We start from the raw sequence: 24,074 nt of genomic DNA on the forward strand, positions 1-24,074 counted from the left end.
TCGGGATTTAACTTCAATTTTACTGTTTGACAATGAATAGGCAATATTTATCTTTTATACTTAAATGGTACACGGAGGTTTGCGTGTGCACTGCGCCCAGTGTTGCGAATGCTTTAGAAGACATTTGTGTGTTTCTATTGCCTTTATTTTTATGGCTAATGGATCGCTTTCGCCCAGTAGGAATTGATTTGAAAGAAAGAAGGATGTATTTATTTGAATTCTTAAAATTACAATATGAACAAAACAATGTAACTTCGTTTTGGAATTAAAAGATTTTATTCATTTTATCTATGTTGTATAGTATACATTTTCCTGCGTTGGTTAAATACAAGAAAAAATATTTAATGCACTTGAATGGAGAAGCGAGAGTAAGAAAATAACGATCTTGGAAAGTTTTAATTGAATACGCTTGAAAATATACCCGTAGACTATATAGTACATATATTTACAGCATGCAATTTGTATTTTAATGAAACGGGAAATGAAGCTCGAGCGAGCACTACGATCAATGGTTAATTATAGTAAGTAAAGTCGACGCATTGGGGACTACGCCGTAACGAACAAACTTATTAGTACAGCTGTAAGTGCAGTACAAATGTATTTAAAAACTACTTCAGAAAAATTATTTTAACTGAGAAATATTCGTGTTTATATTTGCTCTACTTTTCACTTTTTACAGAAATTTACTCTATTATCTTACTACAATACGCTACAGGGGTCTAAATTAGTTGTAAAAAATAATAAGGAATTCTGCATTGTTGACAAATGCAGATGAATGTTCAGCAACGAGTCGATCAGGGATATCCAGTAAGGGTTAGTCAGAGGTCACGCTCGGCTCGACAGCCCAGCTGACAGTGCTGCGGCCTGCGTGCATGTAGCGTGCTGTACCACCTGTTGGTGTGTGCTTCGCGGTTTCCTTTTTTGTTCAACAGCTTTCATTGCATAATAATTAAAACCGATATAACCATTATTTGGCATAATAATTCATTTTCAAATAGTCGTAATTTTTTCGGATTGCATTCCATTTAACGTAGTGGGTCACGACCCATTCCATCCCCTCGTATGTAATTTAGAAAGCTTTAGCTCTGTGAAGCGATCGTATTTTTTAATGTATTTTTGGAAGGCTTTATCGCAAAGCGATGCGAAAAATACTATTACGAATACTAATATTACGACAATGTGTTTTTGTCGGGTAAATACAATATAAACGCAGTGCAGTGGAACGCAGGTGACAGTCGTTTTAATGGAAAGGTCAAATTTCGATAACCTCTTAGTACTTTGCCTTTCCCTACAAATGGTAAACCTGCAATAGATAGTCTCCTCGTTCTTGTAAACAAATAAAGAATGAGATTCATAAATGCAAAATAAATAGGGAGTAAGGACTGATCAAGGTCGGTTATCCTTCGAGGAAAGAATCTTTTATCCGTTGACCAAAACAAATAATTTATTAATGGTAATTTGACTATTATATTTTATAACTCTATTATTATTTTTAAGTGTTTTTTTTTTATCGCTAGAAGATAAAATTATTGCTTTAATAAAAAACTGTAAGGTACGAGTAAATAAGATAACAAGATTTCGGTACAAGTAATTGGCTAATTGCGAATGACGTTATTATATTCACGGCTTCGCGTATGAAATTCAGGCTTAGCCGGGGTCAGGGGTCATCGTACGTGGTCGCTCCAATCGTGGAGCCTAATAGTTGGCGTGCCTGAGTGGCGGGAGGGGCCACCCACCCGATTGGATGCGGCGGCGCGCAGGGTGCAGCGAAGGCTGTATGCACTCCGCCCAGCTGCCTCACACCCTACGCGCAGAATCCATTTAAGTTATACGACAGCGCCCTGAGAGGCTGCTGGAAACCCGATCTGTCTCGCCACGTAGCTTAGCTGGTGACAGGTGCATGATAATTACGGCTTTATTCATTGATACAAGTACTAACTGTAGGTAACGCGTTCGGGACAGATGTGTGTGGTGTAGGCGCGGCACCGGGATATATGGCTAATCGTCTTCTCAGGTGAGGGTAATTGGTGGATCTTCATTAGATTAGTGTCCTTGTTTGATGTTAATGGTCTTATGATTAACATGATTCCATACCTTTATTGTTGTTTCATACGAAGCACCCGATACAAAACAAAAAAAAATAGCGAAAAAAAGTTATTCATATCTTCAACGATTCTTTAATTCTATTGAATAGTTAAGTACATTTATTGCACTGGAAGTCCTTGTTATGTTAATTGGATGTTAGATGTTGAAAAAAATTACTCAGCATGTAAATCGTGTCTATGTCATGTTGTCGCTGTTTAGTTTGAATAATTGATATCTGCATGTCTTTTTAATATTTATATTGTAAACACTTTAGCACTTATATGCAAAGAGCATTTGCAGTTGAGCCGAAAGCGGGGAGCCTGTAAAGACATTTTAATACGCTATTTGGTTGTAGTGCTTTTAGAAGGGAAACGATCGTAAGCAACGACTCGATTCATGTACAGTTAGACATCAGAATTTTATCGTTTTCTCACAAATAGCGGCCCTTGTTGGACAAAACTGCCAGTACACTTAACGCCGTGAGAAAAGAGTTGTAGTAGCCGGTGAGGTTTTAGTTCTATGGTATGGAAAATATAGATACCCATTTGTTGTTTGAAATGTTAGGTTAGAAAGTTACAATTATTTATTATAGCATCAGATCGTTTTTATTTGTTGATGTAAATATTGTAGTAGTAGATTGTAGATGTAAATATAAATTTTTATGGAGTTGTCTAGGCGGGGAAAAATTGATAAGATTTAACTTACTTATTGTTATTATTGTTCGAAGGGGTAACCTCTGAGCACGTTGAATCCCGCCTGTGTGTGTGTGTGAAGATACGTAAAACATATTTTCTATATAAGACGTCATTACTTGCCAAACACACCGGCCGTGGGCCATATTACTTGACAGGCGTCTTAAATGTGAAAACATATAGATAGTTTTGGAAATATAGGAACTTGTGCAAGATGTTACACACATGTGTCCGTTTCACACATATTTGTTTTAAACTAAAAAGTTCCTATATTTCTAAAAACATCAATTGTTTTAACACTTATTTTAGAAGATTTGATTTGTCTGATGATTAATTTAATGTGTGTATTCGTCCGTCAGACAATAGGTGACGTCTGGCGGCCCTGGGACCTTGCGCTTTTAACAATTAATTTTGGCTGAAGTACCTAATGGAGACACTATCCCTTCTAAAAAGATTGAATAAAAAGAACTATCTAATCAGATTTTCAAGTTCCAAATTTATTAAACGTTAGAATCGGAAAGGCAAGCAGCAATACAGCTCGTATCGGGTGCAAAAGCTAATGTAGCTGTGTTGTGCTGCCTGGACCAGCACGTGTCAAGGAATGGCCCGAAACTTGATGGATTGCTGCTAAGTCTTTGTACTTTAGCCTTGCAGTGGGCTCACGAGCCGGTTCAATCATCAATGTATCTGATAAAACCAGCTCGAGAATTCGATTCAAATAAATTGAAAGAGGGTTGGTGTAACGAACGTAACGGTTATTATTACATCGTCCGTGTAACTGCGTCATTAGAATATTATTTGTAAAGCTGATTTTTGCGCGGGAAAGAGCTTCACGCTTGTTTGGGTACCGCATACCGATTATTATTATAAATAAAATTCACCACCTTGTCGCTATACGAATGGGGCCGGCTTGCTCCTTTTGACATGATGGATGCTTTTAGTTATGGGTTTTAGATCATTCCGAGGGTAAGTTGTGGTGTTGTTTAGATATATATAGCTTTTGGATAACTTTTAAGCAGACCTAAGTCGTTAACATAACTTCAAACACGTTTTGATACATTTTACCCCTTTAACAGTTACCCGAGGCCTGAGAGAAATCAACTGTTGAGATTGTAAGTGCTGACTATATGTACATGGAATGTACTTAAAATACAATTGATTTTCGAGTGGGTATAACAATTACGCAACTTTGAACTTATCTTTTAATTCGTTTCTCATACAGGTCATGATTCGCACACTATAACATGTACCTCAAATTTGTTAGAATTTTAGTTCACTTCAGATTTGCGTTGGTATAGTTCGATGTTTGGTAAAAAAAAATGTAAATCATAAACAAACAAAGATAACATATTTTTCCTATATAATAAACTGCCTTAAGCACCTATTTTTCTATTTTTAAATAGCGCAGTGAAGGAATCGTAGAGAAATAAACATCGCTAAAGGGCCAAAAGATCGCAATTTAAAAGGAAATTAAAAATTGAGTTTCATTTTAATGACAAGAGGTCCTTCTGAAGTTCTAACCAAACGAACATTCAATGTATTTAGAAGTGGCAATTTTAGGGTCGAGTGCGCTCATACAGGGTCGTTCATCTGAGGACTAATCCTAACATCGAGTTCTCAAGGTCGGTACTAATGTTGGGGAGGCAGCAGCAACTCTAAAGGATGTAGGTAGTCGGTACATCGAATACAAAGCTTGCTTTGTGCAAGAATGTCGTAATGCATAAATATAGCTGAATTTAATCATTTCAAGATGTGTACGGTACCTATTTTATAATTTGTTGTAGAGGTAGGTAGTCAGGTACAAGATATTATTAGAATCAGAGTAATTAATAAATATACTATATATTAGAGTTAGAGTATTTGAAATTGAATAAAAATGATGACAACAATCGTGCTGATTGGGACGTTACACGAGAATACTGTACGTGTATGACCCGCATATGCAATGGTCCCGATAGTGAGAGCGACGTATGAATCAGCGGTGACGCAGCGCGGCTGGTGGCGGCTGGTGGCGCACGCTCACTCGCCGGCCCTCGCTCGCTGCGCTCGAACGGCTCTTACCTCCCGACATCACCTCTACGTCGTGTCTTCACATCGCTAATGCGCTTATTTAAAAAATATATTGTTGGCATTCTATACAACCCACCGAAATGGTAAATTGTATGAAGCATAATTGGAGCTTGCGGCTCAACTTTTCATGACATTTCATGGACCTAGTAAGTTGAACTAGAATATTATTGAGGACCTTTGAAGGGCGCAGGTTGGAGCAAAAGGTAGAGACGGATCATTGTGCCCGGGCCGATGTAGATTTGGATAGCGAAGCGGGACACGAAGTGGGTGACGCCTGTACCGGACGAAGTAGGCGGTGTCGGGCGACCGCCCTCCACGGGCCCCGGACAATCACCGTAGAAAAGGCATGGGCGCGGGGCGCCGGCACGCGGATTCAATAACGAATATACTTCACGAACTTCTAAGTAGGGCTTTGCCGTGATATTTCGATTATCGATAGTTTTTTTTAGTTTAAGCTCGAATTTTATTATGGTGTATTGTATTATTCGGTTTGTTGTAAAATTCATAATGGCGGTTTACAGCACTATAATAGAAACTTGTCGACAAACACGAACAGTCCTATTTTCTGTTTTTTAAGTTGCAATTATAATTTTTGTTTAGAAAAGTATCTCTAATTATTTTACACAGCAATTAAACCACCTTCAAAAAGTTGTATAAGTATGTATGTAAGTGGTATTCATATTTCCATGCACAATTTTATTATATTGTATGTTGTAAAGGCACGTCTCTATTTGTCATGAACCTAGTTTGATCTGTTAAAATAGTCATTTATAGACTGTATATTGTTATATACTTATAATGTCATCGTAGTGTAGTCAAAGCCAAATTACTGAAAAATTAATGAGGGTCACCAGCTGTTATGCACAAACTAGAACACTTATAAACAAATTATTTAGTGAATTATATCAGTCCTCCTTTGTTTTATGAATATAAAGAAGAAAAAGAGCAGGTATATATTTTATGACGATAAAGCAATTCGGAATAAAGACGACCAAGGCAAAACAAAAAAACTTTGTTGTGTTTAATCGATAAAGTAAATCGACATAGTCACATCACTAGGACGCTTTGTGAGCTCCCCGCGGGCCCCGCGTCAGCCACGCCCAGCGCGCGCATTCTCAAACAAAATCTACACGAAATTGATGAAAGGAGAATCGAGTCGGATCGGCGTCGCGACGCCCGTTCGGTTCAGTCACGCACGTCAGCCAGTCGGGTAGCGATCTCTCTTGCGAACCGTACGCGCGGCGCACACGTGCCCGTACAGTAAACCACGCCGCTCTGCTCTCGGTGCCTTTGCCCGCTTCCCATATTATGTAATACAAAAATAAACTGCGACTCTTAGTAAGCGAGCACGTGTGCGCACCGGCTGTCGTACGTCGCCGTCCATCCATCCAACATTCAACCGACTATCGAGCATCAATCGTTCTCAACTCTATCTACAAAACCACATCGCATCAATTACCCGACGATTCGCTAGAGATTCTCAATTAGCTCAGTTGAGTGCATCGTAATCTGTACCTGTGAATTATTCGGATCTTTTATTCGGCTTAGTGGTGTTTTTTGTGTTGTGTGTAATCAAGTGAAATGTCCAACTCTTTGGAGCAACAGTTTGGCGAGCTTAGTCTGTCGCAAGACGAGCATGATCAAATGTACGAACAGGAAGATCACCAGGACAGGTTCGGTCAAATTATAATATTATGTAAACTTTTTAAATCCAGCAAGTATTCATCGATATAGAATGCCGCGTTTCATATAAATTTTACACATCACTACTCAATGCGTATTCATGGCTCCCCGTTCCAAGATTACAATGTCTGTCTCTTTCGCACCCGCCGTGTCGAATAGGGACGAACGTTCATTCTTCAAGACGCTACACGTAATACATACTTGTAGTATAGACATCTTGAAATATATATTTCGCGTTGAAAGGTTATCTTGGTAATTAATTATTCTGTTATAATATATTAATAACAAATTTTATTTATACCAAGCTGTTTAGTCAACACACCGTGATTGTAATTATTGTAATTTACTTCAATATCGTATCGCCATCTTGTCTAGGTTGATGGGTCACCCATCCACGTACACCTTAGGCTAGTTGGTAATATAAATTTCTTACTATAATCTTATCATACTTGATCTCTATTAAACCTCTATAATTAGAAATAATTAAATATTGACGATTAACAGTTTATGCAATTTAATTTTAATAATTTGTATCGGCATCGAACCGGCTCTCCAGAGCAGCACGCTGCACGTCGTGCGTGCTTGTGTTAGAGAGAGATGCCAAAATTTGGGCGCCATGTTCATTCTTTCTCTTATTAGTAATTGTTAATTGTACATACCTACCTCGTCATTCATTTTCACAGTATGTAGCTGTGACTAGACTATTTTCTCTTGCATATCTTTGTTATAAGCGACTTGTTAAGACTGAAGATCAGAAGGTTTTATAATCGATGACTAGTGACTCTTCAACGGTGTCACAATCTAATACACCTGATGTCAAAATTGTTTACTAAGAAGCTTGATCAATACGAGGCGGCGGAATTACTAATTAACAACAAATTATTGATTTGTTTTTTTTTTACTTTGATCAAAACTAGATCAAAATTGGCAGTATCTACATATTTGACTTTTTAAAAATATTGAAGTTTTCATTCATCCTTACGACAATTCATATTATTTTAAAATGTAATGGTTGCCAAATGACGCCACTATAACTAACGGTTTCATTCATTAAAAGCACAATTAGTTTTTCTATGTGAGGTTTGTATTAAATGCATTCATAATAGCCTTAAAAAAACTTCTGTTTAAAGATCCTCTCGCCCTACGATAATACTGCTATAAGGAAAAAATATGACCGACAGCTGTAGAGCTGATTATACACAAAAATCTTAATTCATACGAGCACTTGATATTCTACAGCCTTAGTAATTAAAGCGGTTCCATCACACTAAATATCCAAAATTTATAATAATAATGCTGTCAAATGGCTCAAATTGTGAATCTACTTTAGAAGCAAGCTGTTTCTCCTAAACTTTAAAAATATATGTAAGACAAACCGTTTATATAAACTAAATTGTAATTGCTATAAATTGTAATTTTAAAAATGTCAAAAATGTATGTATGTATGAAATAAATTGAATTGAAATTGAAATTGAAAAATTTTGTAACGTTTACGTTAAAGTTGGTTAAATATTGTGTTTACCAGAAACGACATATTTTGTTACATACATAAGTTCTTAATATTTGCTATTATATTTATAAGAAACGGAAATATATATTAATAACATTTATTTTGTTTTTAATTGTTACGAACTAGTCATAGTTAACATTTATATTTCATACATGTTTTTGATATTAACGACTATATGTGAATACCACCCTTTTTGAATATGGGACTAAATTGAACAGAACTGACACTTAACAAGATATGACAAACTGTTATTTATAATTCTTGTGATAATTTGAAAGTCTTTTCGTATTCGTTACGATGAATCCTAGGTGTAGGTATACCCTGCACGACTGGGTCAGATCGGGCTATTCTGTAACGAGTCCTGCGGTCTTGCCACAACAAATTGTTTTTGTTTTATGATCTCTTATTTAAGGGCAGGCTTATAAAATCAATAATTTTTAATTGAATTTGAAAGTAGAATCGGAAAATTTTTGGCTGCATTGTAAGCTGGGAAACGCTAATATATCTATAGGCTAGTAAACAGAGATACGTCTGAATGCGAGCGACGATGCGGCATGCTGTGTGTTATAAAATAATAAATGATTGTTTGCCCGCCGGCGTCCCAAATTCCTCGCTCGGTCCCTCTCCCCTCGACCGCTTTTCTCAGAAGCAGGGGGAGGTTTTGTTATTCTTAATCCTTTCTTTGTTCGTTGAAAATAGCTGCGTGTGATACGATATTCAGTATAGCTCTTTTTGTCTCGACAGTCGACACTATTGAGGTTACTAGGAAATGTTGAATAATATCTTTCTGTGAATTTACACAGGTTTCGTTAATTAATTTGCCTTTGTATGTAATAATTAATTCTTGTAAGTTTTAAGCTCAATAATATAAAGTACTAAGTAGTGTATATGTAGTAATAATTTTGGAATGATGCCGGTTGTTTTAATAGTAATCGAATATCGGTTTGCATAGTGCTTTATTTGCAATTAGTAACGTGTAAGCGAACGTCAAATTTTGCCAATAGTTCATTTATAGAATATATTGACTTAATAATTTCATAATTCCTAGGGTCCGCTGCCCTGTTTTGAACAATATGTGAAAATAAGAGAAGGGTAAGGTTGGAGTTTCAAAATATTAAAGGACGCAAAGTTTATCAAACCAATTACTGCGAAGGGATTTGCCAAGCGGGAAGCTAACCCGTTATTCTATTTTCATACAAAACTCTCATTGCTACTTACATTGCATTTACATTTGTAGAGTAAATTTGAAATAACGTTTCATCGATTGAGGTCGTGTGCCGAGTTCAATATAATAATTCCGTCTGTCGGAACCGCCTCCTACAGAGTCAAGGCCATTGTGACATTCTGTCGATTTTGTAGTCATAAGTATAGTCATTAACCTCTGTAACTAAGATAACATAATTTTGTTTCGTTAAGTTACTTTTATTCTTACGCGTATCTAAAAATGGCACACAACTAATATTAGGCCTTAATGACCTTCAATTTTAGGTTATTTTTGTAATTTATGTGCAAGATTATTTAATTTTAAAATTGAAAGACAAAAATCTTTATCGTAATACATATGTGAGAAACTGAAGTTGTACCGGGTTGTAGGGCCCGTACAGAGTATTTTGGAATGTTAGGTAAATAAAAGAATTAAGTACAATAATCCGTTTATTGTCTTAATTCTATATGGTTTGGTTAATGGTTATGAGAACGCGCGATTTGTATGGTGATCGAATGCGAACGGAATGTAATACTAAAATGTCGCGTATCGGCGTAAAATGCTGACAGCGCGCAACGTGATGTACGAAAACCGTACAGAAGTAATTATCTGTATAAAGTGGGAAAAACTAAAGATTAAATCTGCGATGAACTCTTCTAATTAGGGGCCGTCCATTAATCACTTATATTATATTTGATTTTTTTTAGCATTTTTTTGACTGGCAAACATAATATTTAAGGAATAGTGTAATCATGCGAAAAATATATATTACCTAGCAACGGCAAGTCAAACCCACACTACACGTCGCTTTTCTGTTTAAAAATCGCGCGTTTGACGAAAAAATAAATACACGTGATATGTTACTGCACACCCCTACCCCCCTTATGATATTTTTTGATTTTCTCCGAACCCCTCTCCCCCCTTTCGAGCCTCACGTGTTTAATGGTCGACCCCTTAGTAGAATTTTAAACATTAAATTTAATCAGAATAATTGCCACATAATATATTACTGCGTTATCTCCTTATTTTTTCGGAATCGAATCAATGCCGTGACCAAAAGAAATAGGGATTCATTCTAATATATAAAATTCTCGTGTCATACTCCTCCGAAACGGCTTTGACCGATTTTGATAAAGTTTTTTGTGCTTATCCGGTATCTATGAGAACCGGCCAACATCTATTTTTCATACCCCTAATGGTAAGAGTAAGGCAGAACAGCGTTTGCCGGGTGCAGGTAGTTATATATACTTGTATTTATTACCCCTTTTCGAGATACTTCTGTTACTCATATGACATAGTCATAGACATACATTTATTTACAATCAAATACACACACAACAATTAACAAAAAAGACAAAACACTGAGCATGAAATATATGCTATATAATGTTAGTTTGTAATGTACTCTATTACAAACATGCGTATGGCGTTATCGTCGAACATATAATTAATTTGCTAATTAATTTAGTTACAAAACAAATGTTGGCTAGGTTGTTGTTATGACCATAAAATGTTAACTTGATATTCTTGTCACTAACATAATGGCACTTTGCCCCAAAATCTAGAGAAGAATTACCAAAATTAAATTGTAAATAAAAAAAAAATATGTTTAAATGAACTATCAGCAGAATTTGAGTAACCTCGTATATCAATTGATCTGCCAAACAGTTGTTAAACTGCTAGTTAATTTAGCTCCAGAGAATTCCTCACCTAACCTAACTTACTAACCTCCTTGCGAGTCAGTAACGGGTCGTTCGGTCTTGGTTACTTTATGGATATAGAATTATGAGTCAATATTTTGGATAAATTATACCTGTGAACGTTTTCTGCATCAAAATTGTTTTTATGCTTGTTAACGTAAGAAGGTATCCAATTGGAAAAGTTCACTGCGCTGTGGTAAAGCAATTATTATACGTTATATATAGAATGAATACAGACTTTTTCCTATATTAGAGGTGTAAAGCGAAATAGAACTTGTTGTGTCAATGGTTATCTATCAGTATGCAGAGCGCGGGGTGGGCCGGCTGCACCTGTCGGCAGGTGGCGCCCGCGCACGAGCCAACAATCGCCTCCACCAGATTGCACGCAGCCTTTTGTACCCGTCATACTTCTTAATACGATTTAAATCGATCGTTTTTGTCCAGAGAAATATCGCCAACGGATGTTCCTTTTTCTTGTCCAGACGGCTTTCGAATTGAAAATTTCTACGTGTGATTGACTCCCGTCGTTGCCGCCACCACGGCCACTTTATATTTATTTTTATTATTCGTTAAAGTGTGTCTGAACGTTCACATGACTGATAACATTTCATTCTTATAAGAATACACTTGAAATCTGTGATATGAGTTGGCGCGGTCGACAATACAATAATATAAGTATTTATACTCTTTTATGATTTAGGGTTATGGAAAATAGATGTTGGCCTATTCTCATATATACATAATAAAAAATTCCCTGAGTGTACATTGAATAATTTAATATGCCTTTTGCATTTGTATTTATGTTCGTGACTTTACACTGTACCTCATCGGGCGTGGTGCCGATGAGTCTGTGATACCGCGTATACCACTCCTACTTACTACTCATCCCCTACAATTGACTCCACCAGTTTAAGCGCACACAGTTTCCTCTGACAATATGCTTTACCATAACAATAAATAAGTCACAGCCGGCTGTTTTCCTCACGGCCAACTTAATGTTGCTTTTTCGGGGGTCAGCAACGCCGACCGGTCGGAACGAAATGGCGGGCACAAGCTAGCACTAAATAAAATTTTGATTCTATTAGTGTTTCTAACAAACAATTAATTTTTGTCCTTTTTTTTTTTCAATGTATTTCTTAATTAATTCATAAATATAATGAATACGTCTGAAAGTAGACCAAACGACGTTTTCGGCTTTTACTTTTACAATTTTTAGTACCGACTAGAAGACAAGACATGACAATTAATCGTGTAAAACGATACATACGCGTATCACCGCCGCCTGTTCTTTGTATGCCGTTGACAAAATTCTCAAACTACCATTATTCTTGCGTATTTCAATGTCATGTAAGAATCGCGTCGCAAACGCCACGAATGGCTGCAAATCGATCTATTGAAACACTGCGAATGTGTGTGCTATAGAAGCATAAAATGAATAATCAGTTGATCTAGAGCGGTTGGAAACAATGGCTTTGAGCGAGACCCTCGCCGCTAAGAATTAAGATATGAGCACGGTGCACGCTGCACTACGTGGGTTTGTGCAGTGTACGTACACCTGCGGGGCGCACGTTGCGTTTGTACGGCCCTATTTCTGCGGCCTAAGCATAATTGAAATTTTTTCTTTAACGACCATGGCAGAATTTTTGTGCATTGCCTGCACGTTGGATTCATGTATTTGAAGAAATTATTATTGGAAATACTGAAGTTAATAATACGGTCCTTCATAGATTATTAAACAAAAAACATTATTATTTTTTTATGACATTATTGAGACTCGATTCTTTACTCGTTTCATACTTTACTTTTGAAGATAATTTTTGACTTTTTGAGTCGTTGAAGAAACGCCATATTATACCTACTTCAACGTGAATATGTCGTGATGAGTGAGACGCACGCATGCACGCAGGTGCACCCAGATGCACCGGCGTAGCGCCTCGCGCGTGCTCGCTATTTTCAATATAAGATTGTGGGCAATTCTAGACCTCCTATTTACGAGTTTGCGGCACTTATTATACATTGCCACCTGTTTGCGCTCGTGCTTGCTTGCCTGCCTTGTTCTAGGCGGGCGCTTGCTCGCTCGTATTCACTAACTGTTCGTAAGTGGTCATGGTACAACATAGTCAAATTAATTTTGAACACACTATCAAATTAGTGCATGAAGACACTGAACCATATGCATTTTTGTGTGTTTTAAATTTTAAGTCCTTATAATACACACATTTAGCTCATATAATTCCCTAAACAAACATATTATTTTTTTTTTCTTCTAATTTTCGTTACCGATGTGCCCAAATAGTGTAAAATAAATATATTAATAGCGATTTTTTCGTCGTCATTACACATGAGATCTTGTAAGGTCGACTTGATAAATGGTTGCGTTTGTTAAGTGCCTTATTTATATAAAGAGAACTCACCCCTTGGCAGACCCTTGCCAAATGTCGTTTGACCATGAAATCATTTTTTTGCCATGCATGTCAAAATACCCACTTGTCAAGTACTGTGACAACTTATATTTGGGGAACGTGTGACAGTAGTTGCATAATGTGTATTGTGTAACCAAATAATACGCTTCGTTGGTCTTTGTGATGTTACCGGTAGTTATGCGCCATTTCTAAGATGTGCGCGTTCGCTAACAAAGTAACAGCTGTTTAGATGGAAGGAGCCGTTTCATATGTCATTCGGAATATAATTTTCACATTGAACATCTGTTGTTTCTGTTGAAATTAACGCGTTTACCGGTTGTCGATGTGTTAGGATTGATTTGTCATTTGTTGATACAGTGTTCAAGCTTTAACAGCAACACTATTTGCATCTGTAGGCCTCGCACGTTTAGTTGGACAGCCAGCCAGAATAGAATGATACCTGTTTTACTTAGTTAGCTGAGGGTTAGGGTTGTATTATTGTTGTTAAAATAAAAATAAAGCTAAACATGACAAAATAGAGCATAGTTCGGTCAATGCAGTCGGAAATCATTTCAAGTTCCAGTATACTCGTGTCCCACAAGTTTGCCTGTGGATGTTTTCTGACGTTAAGCATGTGAAGCTGTTTTAACCGATTTTATGAGGCTTTATTTTTTCGTTAATAGCTCGTTTTTCTTAAAAGAATACAAAAAAATTACATTTTAATAAAATAAGGTACGATTTTAATTTATATAGTATCGTTTTGCCCCGGCTTCACCCATGTACTTTTTTGTTTCCATAGGAACCTAGTGAAAACATTGTTTGTCGGATATGAGAAATAGAAAAACTTTTTAAAAACAAAAATAACATCTTAAAAAATAAACACAGTAATATAATAGTAAGACTCCCCGTCAGCAAAGCAGTGTAAGTTCTAAGATTTATTGAAAAAGTTTGTTCTTTTTATTTCACTGCTGGACAAAGGCCTTCCTCAAAGATTATCGTCACGGTTTTATTGAAAGCAATATTATTATTCAATTGTATATTACATAAAATTTATATTTGTCACAAATAGTATCAAATAAAATTAGTGTCTAATATTTGCAGATTAGAGAAACTTTTAGGATCGCGAATTCGGTGCATAAGGCCAGAAACTATGTCGAATAACGCACAGGAATAATTAGATACGACATACTTATCAGGATTAATTTTAATATTAAAAAAATACAATTGAGTTAACGGCTCGTACCGATAGATACCAAATTTTCATTGAATTTCTGAACTATGTACACCAATACCTAGGTCCCACTCGACCGAAATTTTTTATTTTATGATTACTTACATTATGGCCAAAATTTAATTAATATCCAATATCAACGATCGGCGATAGTTATTATTTAACTAAAAATATCGCATCATCCCAACTTCCGCATATTTTAAGAAAAAAGAAATGCACATATATGAATCTCATTTCATCATTTACCATTATATGTAAACTACCACTGATGATGATAGTTGTAATAACATTTACTTTTAACTGTGACTCTGACCAATACTGTAAAGATACGTTTTTAGAGGTATATATACAATCCGTCTGCTGATGATCCGATTATTGTTTAACGACAGTTGTTTATTTTTTACGTTGTTTTGATATCTCGCATTAAGTTGTAATGAGAAGATAGTTTTGTCCTTGAGAATCGGCGAGTGGAGTAAGTAATTAGTATCGAGTGGGGTGAATGATTGTTGGTTTTTATCAACACGCGGTGTGGGCCGAGTGAGGGGCGAGACGCGGGGGGGCACTGCAAGCCGTTGTGACACCGCTTCGCGCCCTCTGCGGCCGCAGTCCGCACCGCACTCAGTCAATCGGATACGCTCGCGCTGGCACGCTGCGCGTACCGTTTTACCACAGGTCGTTTTTGTTGCAACTGTTTGTACGCGTGATTGCCGACTCGAGTTCTTCCTCGTCAGACGCTATCATTGCCGGTTTCGGAAACTAGATGCACAGAATGAAACACCGCAGGTACTACTATTTCGATTGACTATCATATGTAGTCGGCGCACTGAGCGTGTTATTTTTCTAGAATTATCGAATTATTTTCTATTGGGATTTGGTGAATGTAGCGTATGAAGGGATTTGACAATCTAGTACCTACTGGATTGCAATAGCGCATACACGAGCACGTGGTGGAAGTGAATAAAATGGCGGCGCCGGCGACGGCGCGATTGGACTTGAGTCACCGCGCCAAACGCCAAGTGTTTTAACTGATAAAATTGCGTTGTATAGGCCCGTCCAGGCACTTACGAACTTGACTTGACTTTCGGTTCGTAAAAGCCTCAATTAACTGAATACTATGCAATATAAATAAAAAGCATCGATATTGTGACGTCATAGCAGTTGAATCAAACAAATTCAAAATCTAAGATGGACAATAATCGTTGTATTTTGATGCCAGTTAGACATATATGCGTAAGCAGTAATTGATTTCTAAGTAAATCGTAATTTTTGAAATGTACATTTTGACATTTTGACAATAAGGTCATTTACGTTCCTATTCTTTGTTGGATCGCAAACAGCAAGAATGTCTTTAAACCGCTATATATGAATCTAATTTCATATATGTAACTACTGCCCAGTAACTTCTTGTCATATGTCATAAAATTTTATGAATAAGAACTATTCTTAGTCTTAGCCTATAACTATATAACGTAAGTTTAAGGCTTCAAAAATTTTGTGATGTTTCGTTTTAATATTACAAGTAAACTAACTTGTGCCCATGCTTTCGCATGCGTTAAATTCTGAGTAGATGTTGTTATACATATGAAGCTTCTTTTTGAATCACTATCTAATAAAAATCCCTATTAAAATTCGTTGTATAGTTTTTAAAATTTTATCATGCATACATACATACATACATACATACATACATACATACATACATACATACATACATACATAGGGACAAGACGCGTGAAGCGACTTTGCTTTATACTTTGTAGTGATTCTCAATAATCATAGAAGTATCGGTATTTAATAGCAATATTCAGAAATTTGGTGTGAAGACTTACTGTATTTGAAAAACATAACCGAATGTTTTTACGAACATTTCACAAATACAGCAACAACGGTAACACAAAATAATGCTGCTTGAATAATATTAGAACGTACGTTGCAATCGAATGTGCAAGTGTTGCATGAGCCAGCGCGGTGAGTCTTGCGTGTGCGGCGAAGGCTCACCGAGCATTGGTCGCCGGAACCGGTCGGCGGTTGTCGTGCTCGGCTAGATGTAGGTAAACGTGGAATGACTATTTGCGTTTCCGAGACTGCTTATATTAATCCATGTTTTGAATAACAAACTTCCCCGTTTAACACATCAAGTACGGGACTGTAATATTGCGATCCTTTAATGGAAACCGGTTGCGGTTAGAGGTCGACGCAATTGTAACTTTCCAACCAAAAAGTAAAGAACAGGTCCCCAGACAGCGTTCGATACCTTATTTGGTTCTTTGTTTATTAAGTTTTCAAGAGTTAAATAGTGATGTAATTTGCGTGGCTGCCAAATATCTTATGATATGAAACGTTTTGGAAGTTGTTAATTAAGGTAAAGAAAGACTATGAAAATAAACCCATTTATTTTACTGATTATATTGTTAGAAACCTCCCCAGACTAGAAATGGACAATACATACACACATACATGTTAACGCAAATATCCTATGTACTTATTAGTTACTACTTATTAAATTATCAAAATGAATGTTCCTTTCCTGAAAATTGTAATTAGAACTATGCTGAAACGAACTTTAGCAAGTCGGAATTTCAAATAGCGAGCGAGTTAAAAATTACACCAACCGAGAGGATTTTTACGTCTCGCATAATTCTTGTGTGGAGTTCTTTGTATGTTCTAGGTAAATAAAACTAACATCACATGACCTACATCGGTTATGTGAAAAGCGATCTTAACAGCGCATTGTACTGAATAGTTAGGGTTAAATAGTGCTCCGCCCCTCGTGGACCATTCGCAGTGCTCTTGGGGAACACGCGCTATTGTGTTGAATGGGCGGAATCGTAGTATATTAGTGCTGAACTTGCTCTATGTACATTTTAGGTACAGACACGTACATTCCTTCGTGCACAGGTTTGAAATATCGATACCTTGACATACCAACAAATTCCTTGCCAATTGCTAAGTTTTTCAACGTCCTTAACGAAAAACAATCCATCAGGATCGCGCGTAACTGTACCGGACGCGGCCGCTTGTAAACGGTATTATATTTCGCATACGTTTTGTGACAGCTTGTTGCTAAGTAAAGTCTCCGATGGTTCTAGTTGTTAAAAGTATTTGCATTAGGTCGTATGCATATTGGATCTGTATCGAAGTATTAGTCAACGCGGTGTAACTAGATATGTTAAAGTGATAAGGCGTGTGGATGCGATGATCGTAGACATACATAGTAAGAGAATGTAGGTAAACGCACTACGAGGGGTCACTTGTCGCGGGCGACCCACTACGACTTGTGAATGGCGGGCGGGGTGAAGGCGCGGGGCGAGCAGGGGCCGGCGCTCGGTGATGTCATCTCCGGCTCCGCCATTTTGTGAGTAGGGTCGCGTATCGCTCGCTTGCAGTCCGCCGCCCGCGCCCCCCTTGCCGCACACCCGCCGCATTCTGATGTGCGTACACGATACGAGCATATGATGATTGCGCTTTTCACACACATTGGATTGAAATTTGTGTTCACAATCAATGTCCACACGACTTGCATATCTTGAACCGAGGTCAAATTTCCACATTTCATAACGTTTACGACATAACAACTAAGTGATTAATTGAATGATAAACTACTGTGTATGCACTTGAGTTAATTAATGTTTCCATTCATACTCGAGTTATCAGTATTTTGTTTAAGTAATTGAGTGATTTGGCATTGTACGCGTGGGCGATACGCGCCGCCGCCGACCTCATATGCAAAGTGCATATTTATCAATGGTCATGTCGCTTGTCACAGCCGGTCGTCAAAAGTGCTGATCAGTGGGCTGCCCCTGCACGTTCGGTTCGACAACATCGAGCCACTGCTCTTACAGTACGGCAACGTGCAGCACTGCGACAAAGCCATCTCGCGCGATGCGAACACCCAAGCGGTGTACATCACCTTTGAAACCCCTGAACAGGCACAGCAGTGAGTATAGGCCCCGCTTGACACTGCATGAATTTCTCTTCCACTTTCTGTGCTTATGTACACTGCTATCTTCAACTCTGTGCTTTATAACTGCGCTCTTTTGCGCTATCAATTGCATGACTTGGTGATGGGAAATGTGGTGTTGGATCATGGTCATGGTAATCCCTTACGGATTATGATATATTATATTGATAGTTTTTGAATTTAAGTTTTTGGCGACGTTTGTGTATTTGTGTTTGGATGAAAATGTATGTGAACTGAAGTTGTAATACTTCATGAGGGTAACTTTTATTTAAATGAAGAGATAAATAGGAAAAAAAAAAGGTGCGGACGAGCATTGAACCTCCTCCTTTTTAAGAAGTTGATTAAAAATTAATGTGCATGTTGTGAATTTTTACTTTTTTTAATTGTCCCCAGTGTTGTCTTTACTTTTTCATAAAACCGCATGCTATTTGATGTTTTGTCGAATTATATTATGAAATAAATTAAGTAACAAGTATAGAGGATAAAAATTTCAATGGGTGAGATAGGCGAAATCCGAAAAATGTAGAAAAACGCTGAAAACAAGTCACGATGCCGACTTTGATAATGAAAACTAAAACTGCGTAATCATATTTTTGTATGATCAATATTGTAAGATTCATTTTTTGTCTGTTAATTTTAAAAAATAAAACAAGTAATTGTACAATAAAGCTAGCGAAGGTGTCTCTATTAGGGTACAAATCCTCTTAAGTCAAATAACATAACTTCACAAACTTACTAAGTTAACTATATTTGCAGTTCTAGTTTTGATCGAAATCGACTGGCACCTTATTTTAGTTTTTTCGGATTTCGCTCACCGCGCTCGGGATAAAAATCATTATACATGTGTTGTTGTATGTTAAATTGACCTGTAAAAAATTCATACAAAATAAGTATTAACTAATGTAATGGGATATTGGAAAATTAAATCAATATTTAAAATAGTATATAGATGTTTTTAGAACCAAAGAGAATCAAAATTAGTATTACGTCTAGAGTTGCGTGAGATGTACTCGAGTAGTCGTGTTATGCGGCGTCTAGATCAGATATTGGCACGTGTGTATTTGCAGGGCTATTAATCTCTTGAACGGATTCGAGCTGGAGGGCAGCCGGATGAAGGTGGAGCCGGCCGAGGGGCCCGCGCGGGGCGGAAGGCGCGGCAGGCCCGGTGGCGGCCGCGGCGGCGGCGTGCCAGGCACCGGCTCGCGTCCTACCGATTTCCCGCTGCGTCTGTTGGTGCAGAGCGACATGGTGGGCGCCATCATTGGCCGCCAGGGCAGTACCATTCGCCTCATCACACAGCAGAGCCGCGCCCGCGTCGATGTGCACCGCAAGGATAACGTCGGCTCCTCGGAGAAGGCGATTACTATCTACGGCAACCCAGAGAACTGCACAAATGCATGCAAGCGCATTCTCGAAGTAATGCAGCAGGAGGCCAACAACACTAATAAGGGGTTTGTACATTTATTATACTTACTATTTTTATTTCAGGTAACTGATGTTAAATATATTTCGACGTTAGTACTTGTTACCATGAAATATGATAACCTCATTCTTCCCATTGATTTTATGACTGACAATTATGTGGTATTGGCACTTGGACGCTGTCGCCCCTCCGTAGCCTATTACGCCCAAGGTGAGGTTTCATTACTTGAAAGTTCCACTGAATTATTTAGCAACGGATGACACTTATCGACCGACACGCAGCGGTGGCCCAAACAAAGCCAAAATAAATAATTTCGTATAAATAAATATCGCAAGCTTACGATATACGTAATATTAGTATGGATTATGGGGGTTATTAAATTGGCACTTGTCCGGTTTGCAGTGAGATATGCCTGAAGATTCTTGCGCATAACAACTTGATTGGCCGCATCATTGGCAAAGGCGGCAACACAATCAAGCGCATCATGCAAGAGACTGACACCAAGATCACTGTGTCGTCCATTAACGACATCAACAGCTTCAACCTGGAGCGCATCATCACCGTCAAGGGCACCATCGAGAACATGGCTAAGGCCGAGTCGCAGATTTCTGCTAAGCTGCGTCAAAGTTACGAGAATGATCTGCAGGTAGGGTTTAATTTAATTTAAAGTCTATTTGTTACTTTTTAATTTGGCGGTTAGCTCTCTTATGCAAAAAGATAATGTAATATGAAATAATTATGGGAATAATACAAATGTAACGCGTGTGTGTTCAGGTGCTGGCACCGCAGAGCATAATGTTCCCTGGGCTGCATCCTATGGCGATGATGTCGACGCGCGGCTATTGCGGCGCACCACCGCCGTTCCCGCCTCCGATCTACGCTCCGCTTTCCGGCCAGGGCGGTGCGCAGCAAGGCGCCGGCGACTCGCAGGTGACACCACCGCAACTTTTATTTAGTGCTTTTCTATTCAAAATAACCTAACTATGCAGTCATACTGTTTTATTTTGGTGTTTTATTTTATTTATTACAACTTCATTATTGTTTGCGATCGAATATTTAGAAAGTGATCAAAACCCTTTCCGCCTGCACATATGCTTTATGCATACTTGAATATCATTATGGTGTGATTCATTCCGAGTATAGTTACATCCATGAGTTATACTGCGAATTTGATGACTCACTACTCGACGACGACGACACGACACACACTGACAATAGAAAATTATTATGTACAATTTTATAATTGCTACTGAATTTGAAAATGAGCAAAATAATGAGTTGATTGTTGTTGTTGATTGTTGATTCTCTTTGTACAGTTATCATATCCCTACAATTTAAAACGTTAACGAAAGACGATCTTAAGAGAATGGAAAATCATAAAATTGAGAATTATTTGTCGACAGGAAACCACATATCTGTACATCCCAAATAACGCGGTAGGCGCGATCATCGGCACTAAGGGCTCGCACATTCGCAACATAATTCGCTTCAGCAATGCGTCCGTGAAAATCGCACCCTTGGAGCAGGACAAGGGCGAAGGCGCTGGCGCTGGTGCAGGTGCGGGTGCCGCCGCCGCTCAACAGGAGAGGAAGGTCACCATTGTTGGCAGCCCAGAGGCGCAGTGGAAGGTACCGACTGGAAGTTTTCCAACTGTAAACCTTGCTATATAGTTATTAAATTATTTATAACTTCATGAATTTAAAAGCAGCGTAATAAAATTTCTAAAGTATCTAATTTTATACAAAGACCAACATGTACTTAAAATAAGACTGCGTCATTTAATCTAATGCATCTCTTAAACATTTCAGGCGCAGTACCTGATTTTCGAGAAGATGCGCGAGGAGGGTTTCATGTCCGGCTCGGACGACGTGCGGCTGACAGTGGAAATCGTGGTGGCTTCGTCGCAGGTGGGGCGCATCATCGGCAAGGGTGGACAGAACGTGCGCGAGCTGCAGCGCGTCACCGGCTCGCTGATCAAGCTGCCGGAGCAGCCGCAGCCAGCCAACGCGGCGCACGACCACGAGACCACCGTGCACATCGTCGGACCCTTCTACAGCGTGCAGGTATGGCCCGCCGCCATTTGCGATTGCGTTGCGGACATGACGCTTTATGCGACGAATGAGTTTCCCTTTAAAGATAGAAAAAAAGAAAGAGAAGAAAGAATTTTTCGTATTTATTAGATATCACATAATACTAGTTAATTTCATTCATCTATTGCATTTATTTCGTTCCGACTATTAATATTTAATCTCCGACGTGTACACTATACACGCCCATCTATTGAATTTCCTGTCTATTGCATTACATGCATAAATAGCAATATTAAATATTCGACACATCTGTATGTTTGTAGTCGTGAATTGTTAGCATAGCTTATCATAGGTTTCGTTACTTTTTTATAAATATAAAATCTTGATGGTATCAATTAGAAACTACTTAATTGGTAACTCAAATACGTTATGTCAGTCCGGTATATATAAAGCTAGTTTTGAAAGCCCAGACACCAGGCTAGTTTAGTTAGTTAGTTTAGTTTTTAATTCTATTTGCCTAGGCTGGCTGACCTTTGTCTAGTCAAGTTTTGTTTGTGATGGTTAGTGAATTATATTTAAGTTAGTACTAATCCATCGACTTAAATGCAATCTTGCGACAAAACATTCAAAATGAACAACATTCGAAAAAAATATAGATATCTATGTATATTTGACAGAAAAAGTGTTTAAATGGATAAACGTGATTGTCATACAACACTACTAACTGTAACTGTCCTTCACCTGGCCCTTCTATCTCCTTACTATTGTTACTCCTTAGTATTGTAAAGTTTTTGCCCTCGAAGGAGCGTCACGATTAAATAAACACTGCATGGTTCCTGCTCACACATGTAGCCAACTGAGAACTAGCTTCGGCGGTGGCTTAAGGGACATAAAGTGGGGGCCAATATTATCCAAAAAAAAAAAGAAATTATACTAATTTACTACTAATACTATCCTGCGTTGTAAACTAGCTTTACTACCTCAGATATGAAGACTGGTTAGCTTCCTTCCTTGAAAAACTAGCCTTGTGTGTAACCTAGCCAATCGGTAGTGAAGATTTTTTGTTCACTGTAAGCTTTACCAATTAATCAAAATTATGTACATATTATTTATTTCGTGTAACACGAAACTCGTATTTTCGCGATTTTATAAAAAAAATCGACTAAAATAATTCTGAAAACTTAATAAGTTTATAATAACAGTTTACCAAGTCACATTTGTTTGTACATCAACACAACTGCAAACTACACTTACTACTAAGTACTCTTGTCCACACTGAACGACTTTCGATTAATAATAATTTTTGCAATTTTCTGTTCTTTTTTCATTTTATTATGTATTGAGGACTGCATGAATTTTATTGTCACAAGTCGCGTTGATTGTCTTATATTGACATATGCGATGAATGAATGCTAAGAGTATGAAGGCAAGTGTAATTTATGCAGTATGAAAGAGAGAGAATGTAGCTAGTGCCAAGTCCAACTGAGAAGATAGAAGACGGAGGCGTTAAGATAAGTATAAAATAAGTAATTAAGGGACTGCTGGCGTTGCGAAGTGTTATGTTACCGGCGACTCACTGTGGCATAATAATTTTTACGTTTTGTAGCAGCCACCAGATGGCGGGTGAACGCGCTTGGCCTCCATTGGCATCCGATTTGACCACGGTTGACAATGAAATTCCATTTAGGACGTCGCATTAGGTAAGTTTCCGTTCCATTGTATTCAGCGAAATCGGCGAATGTTTTTATTGTTGTATTTTAAGTGTTTATCGACCGTGGACTTGGTTACTACGCGTGTGGATGGATGTGGTAGTATGTTAATAAGTGAATTGTGTGGTATGTTGTATTAGAATAGAATGGGTTGCGTTCGGAAAGGTTTTTCTTTTGACCAGATACTCTTCATCAATGACATTACACGATACAGCTACTGAAAATCCTACGATAATCGTATTTGTGATTCCTGTATACAATACACTACAGTGTAATCTTGTATTAATTGTTAGGAATATTGGCTAGCGCGCTTTTTGTATTTTAGACTGTTTTAAATATAAGTGAATTAATACTGTGTAAAAAGAATTATAATA

The 24,074-nt window shown here is 37.8% G+C and overlaps 1 protein-coding gene across 5 annotated transcripts in view; it reads left to right on the plus strand.

The window, feature by feature from the left end:
* The window catches only part of LOC119835616 (insulin-like growth factor 2 mRNA-binding protein 1), a 43,382-nt gene that overhangs the window by 13,170 nt on the left and 6,138 nt on the right, over positions 1-24,074 (plus strand). The window contains exons 1-8 of one of the 5 annotated variants that reach the window (XR_005288065.1): positions 6,429-6,520; positions 18,344-18,514; positions 19,606-19,989; positions 20,364-20,607; positions 20,736-20,891; positions 21,365-21,589; positions 21,770-22,024; positions 23,598-23,691. Coding sequence is in view for 4 of the 5 variants with exons in the window: in XM_038360545.1 (XP_038216473.1) it covers positions 6,429-6,520; positions 18,344-18,514; positions 19,606-19,989; positions 20,364-20,607; positions 20,736-20,891; positions 21,365-21,589; positions 21,770-22,024 (1,527 nt within the window). In the remaining variant the exon portion in view is untranslated. Of the gene's footprint in view, positions 1-6,016; positions 6,521-15,178; positions 15,361-18,343; positions 18,515-19,605; positions 19,990-20,363; positions 20,608-20,735; positions 20,892-21,364; positions 21,590-21,769; positions 22,025-23,597; positions 23,692-24,074 lie in introns of those variants that run through there. The other 4 variants (XM_038360545.1, XM_038360547.1, XM_038360546.1 and 1 more) reach the window with 4 other exon arrangements.

The sequence above is a fragment of the Zerene cesonia genome, chromosome Z (genome assembly GCF_012273895.1).
Source record: "Zerene cesonia ecotype Mississippi chromosome Z, Zerene_cesonia_1.1, whole genome shotgun sequence".
Taxonomy (NCBI): domain Eukaryota; kingdom Metazoa; phylum Arthropoda; class Insecta; order Lepidoptera; family Pieridae; genus Zerene; species Zerene cesonia.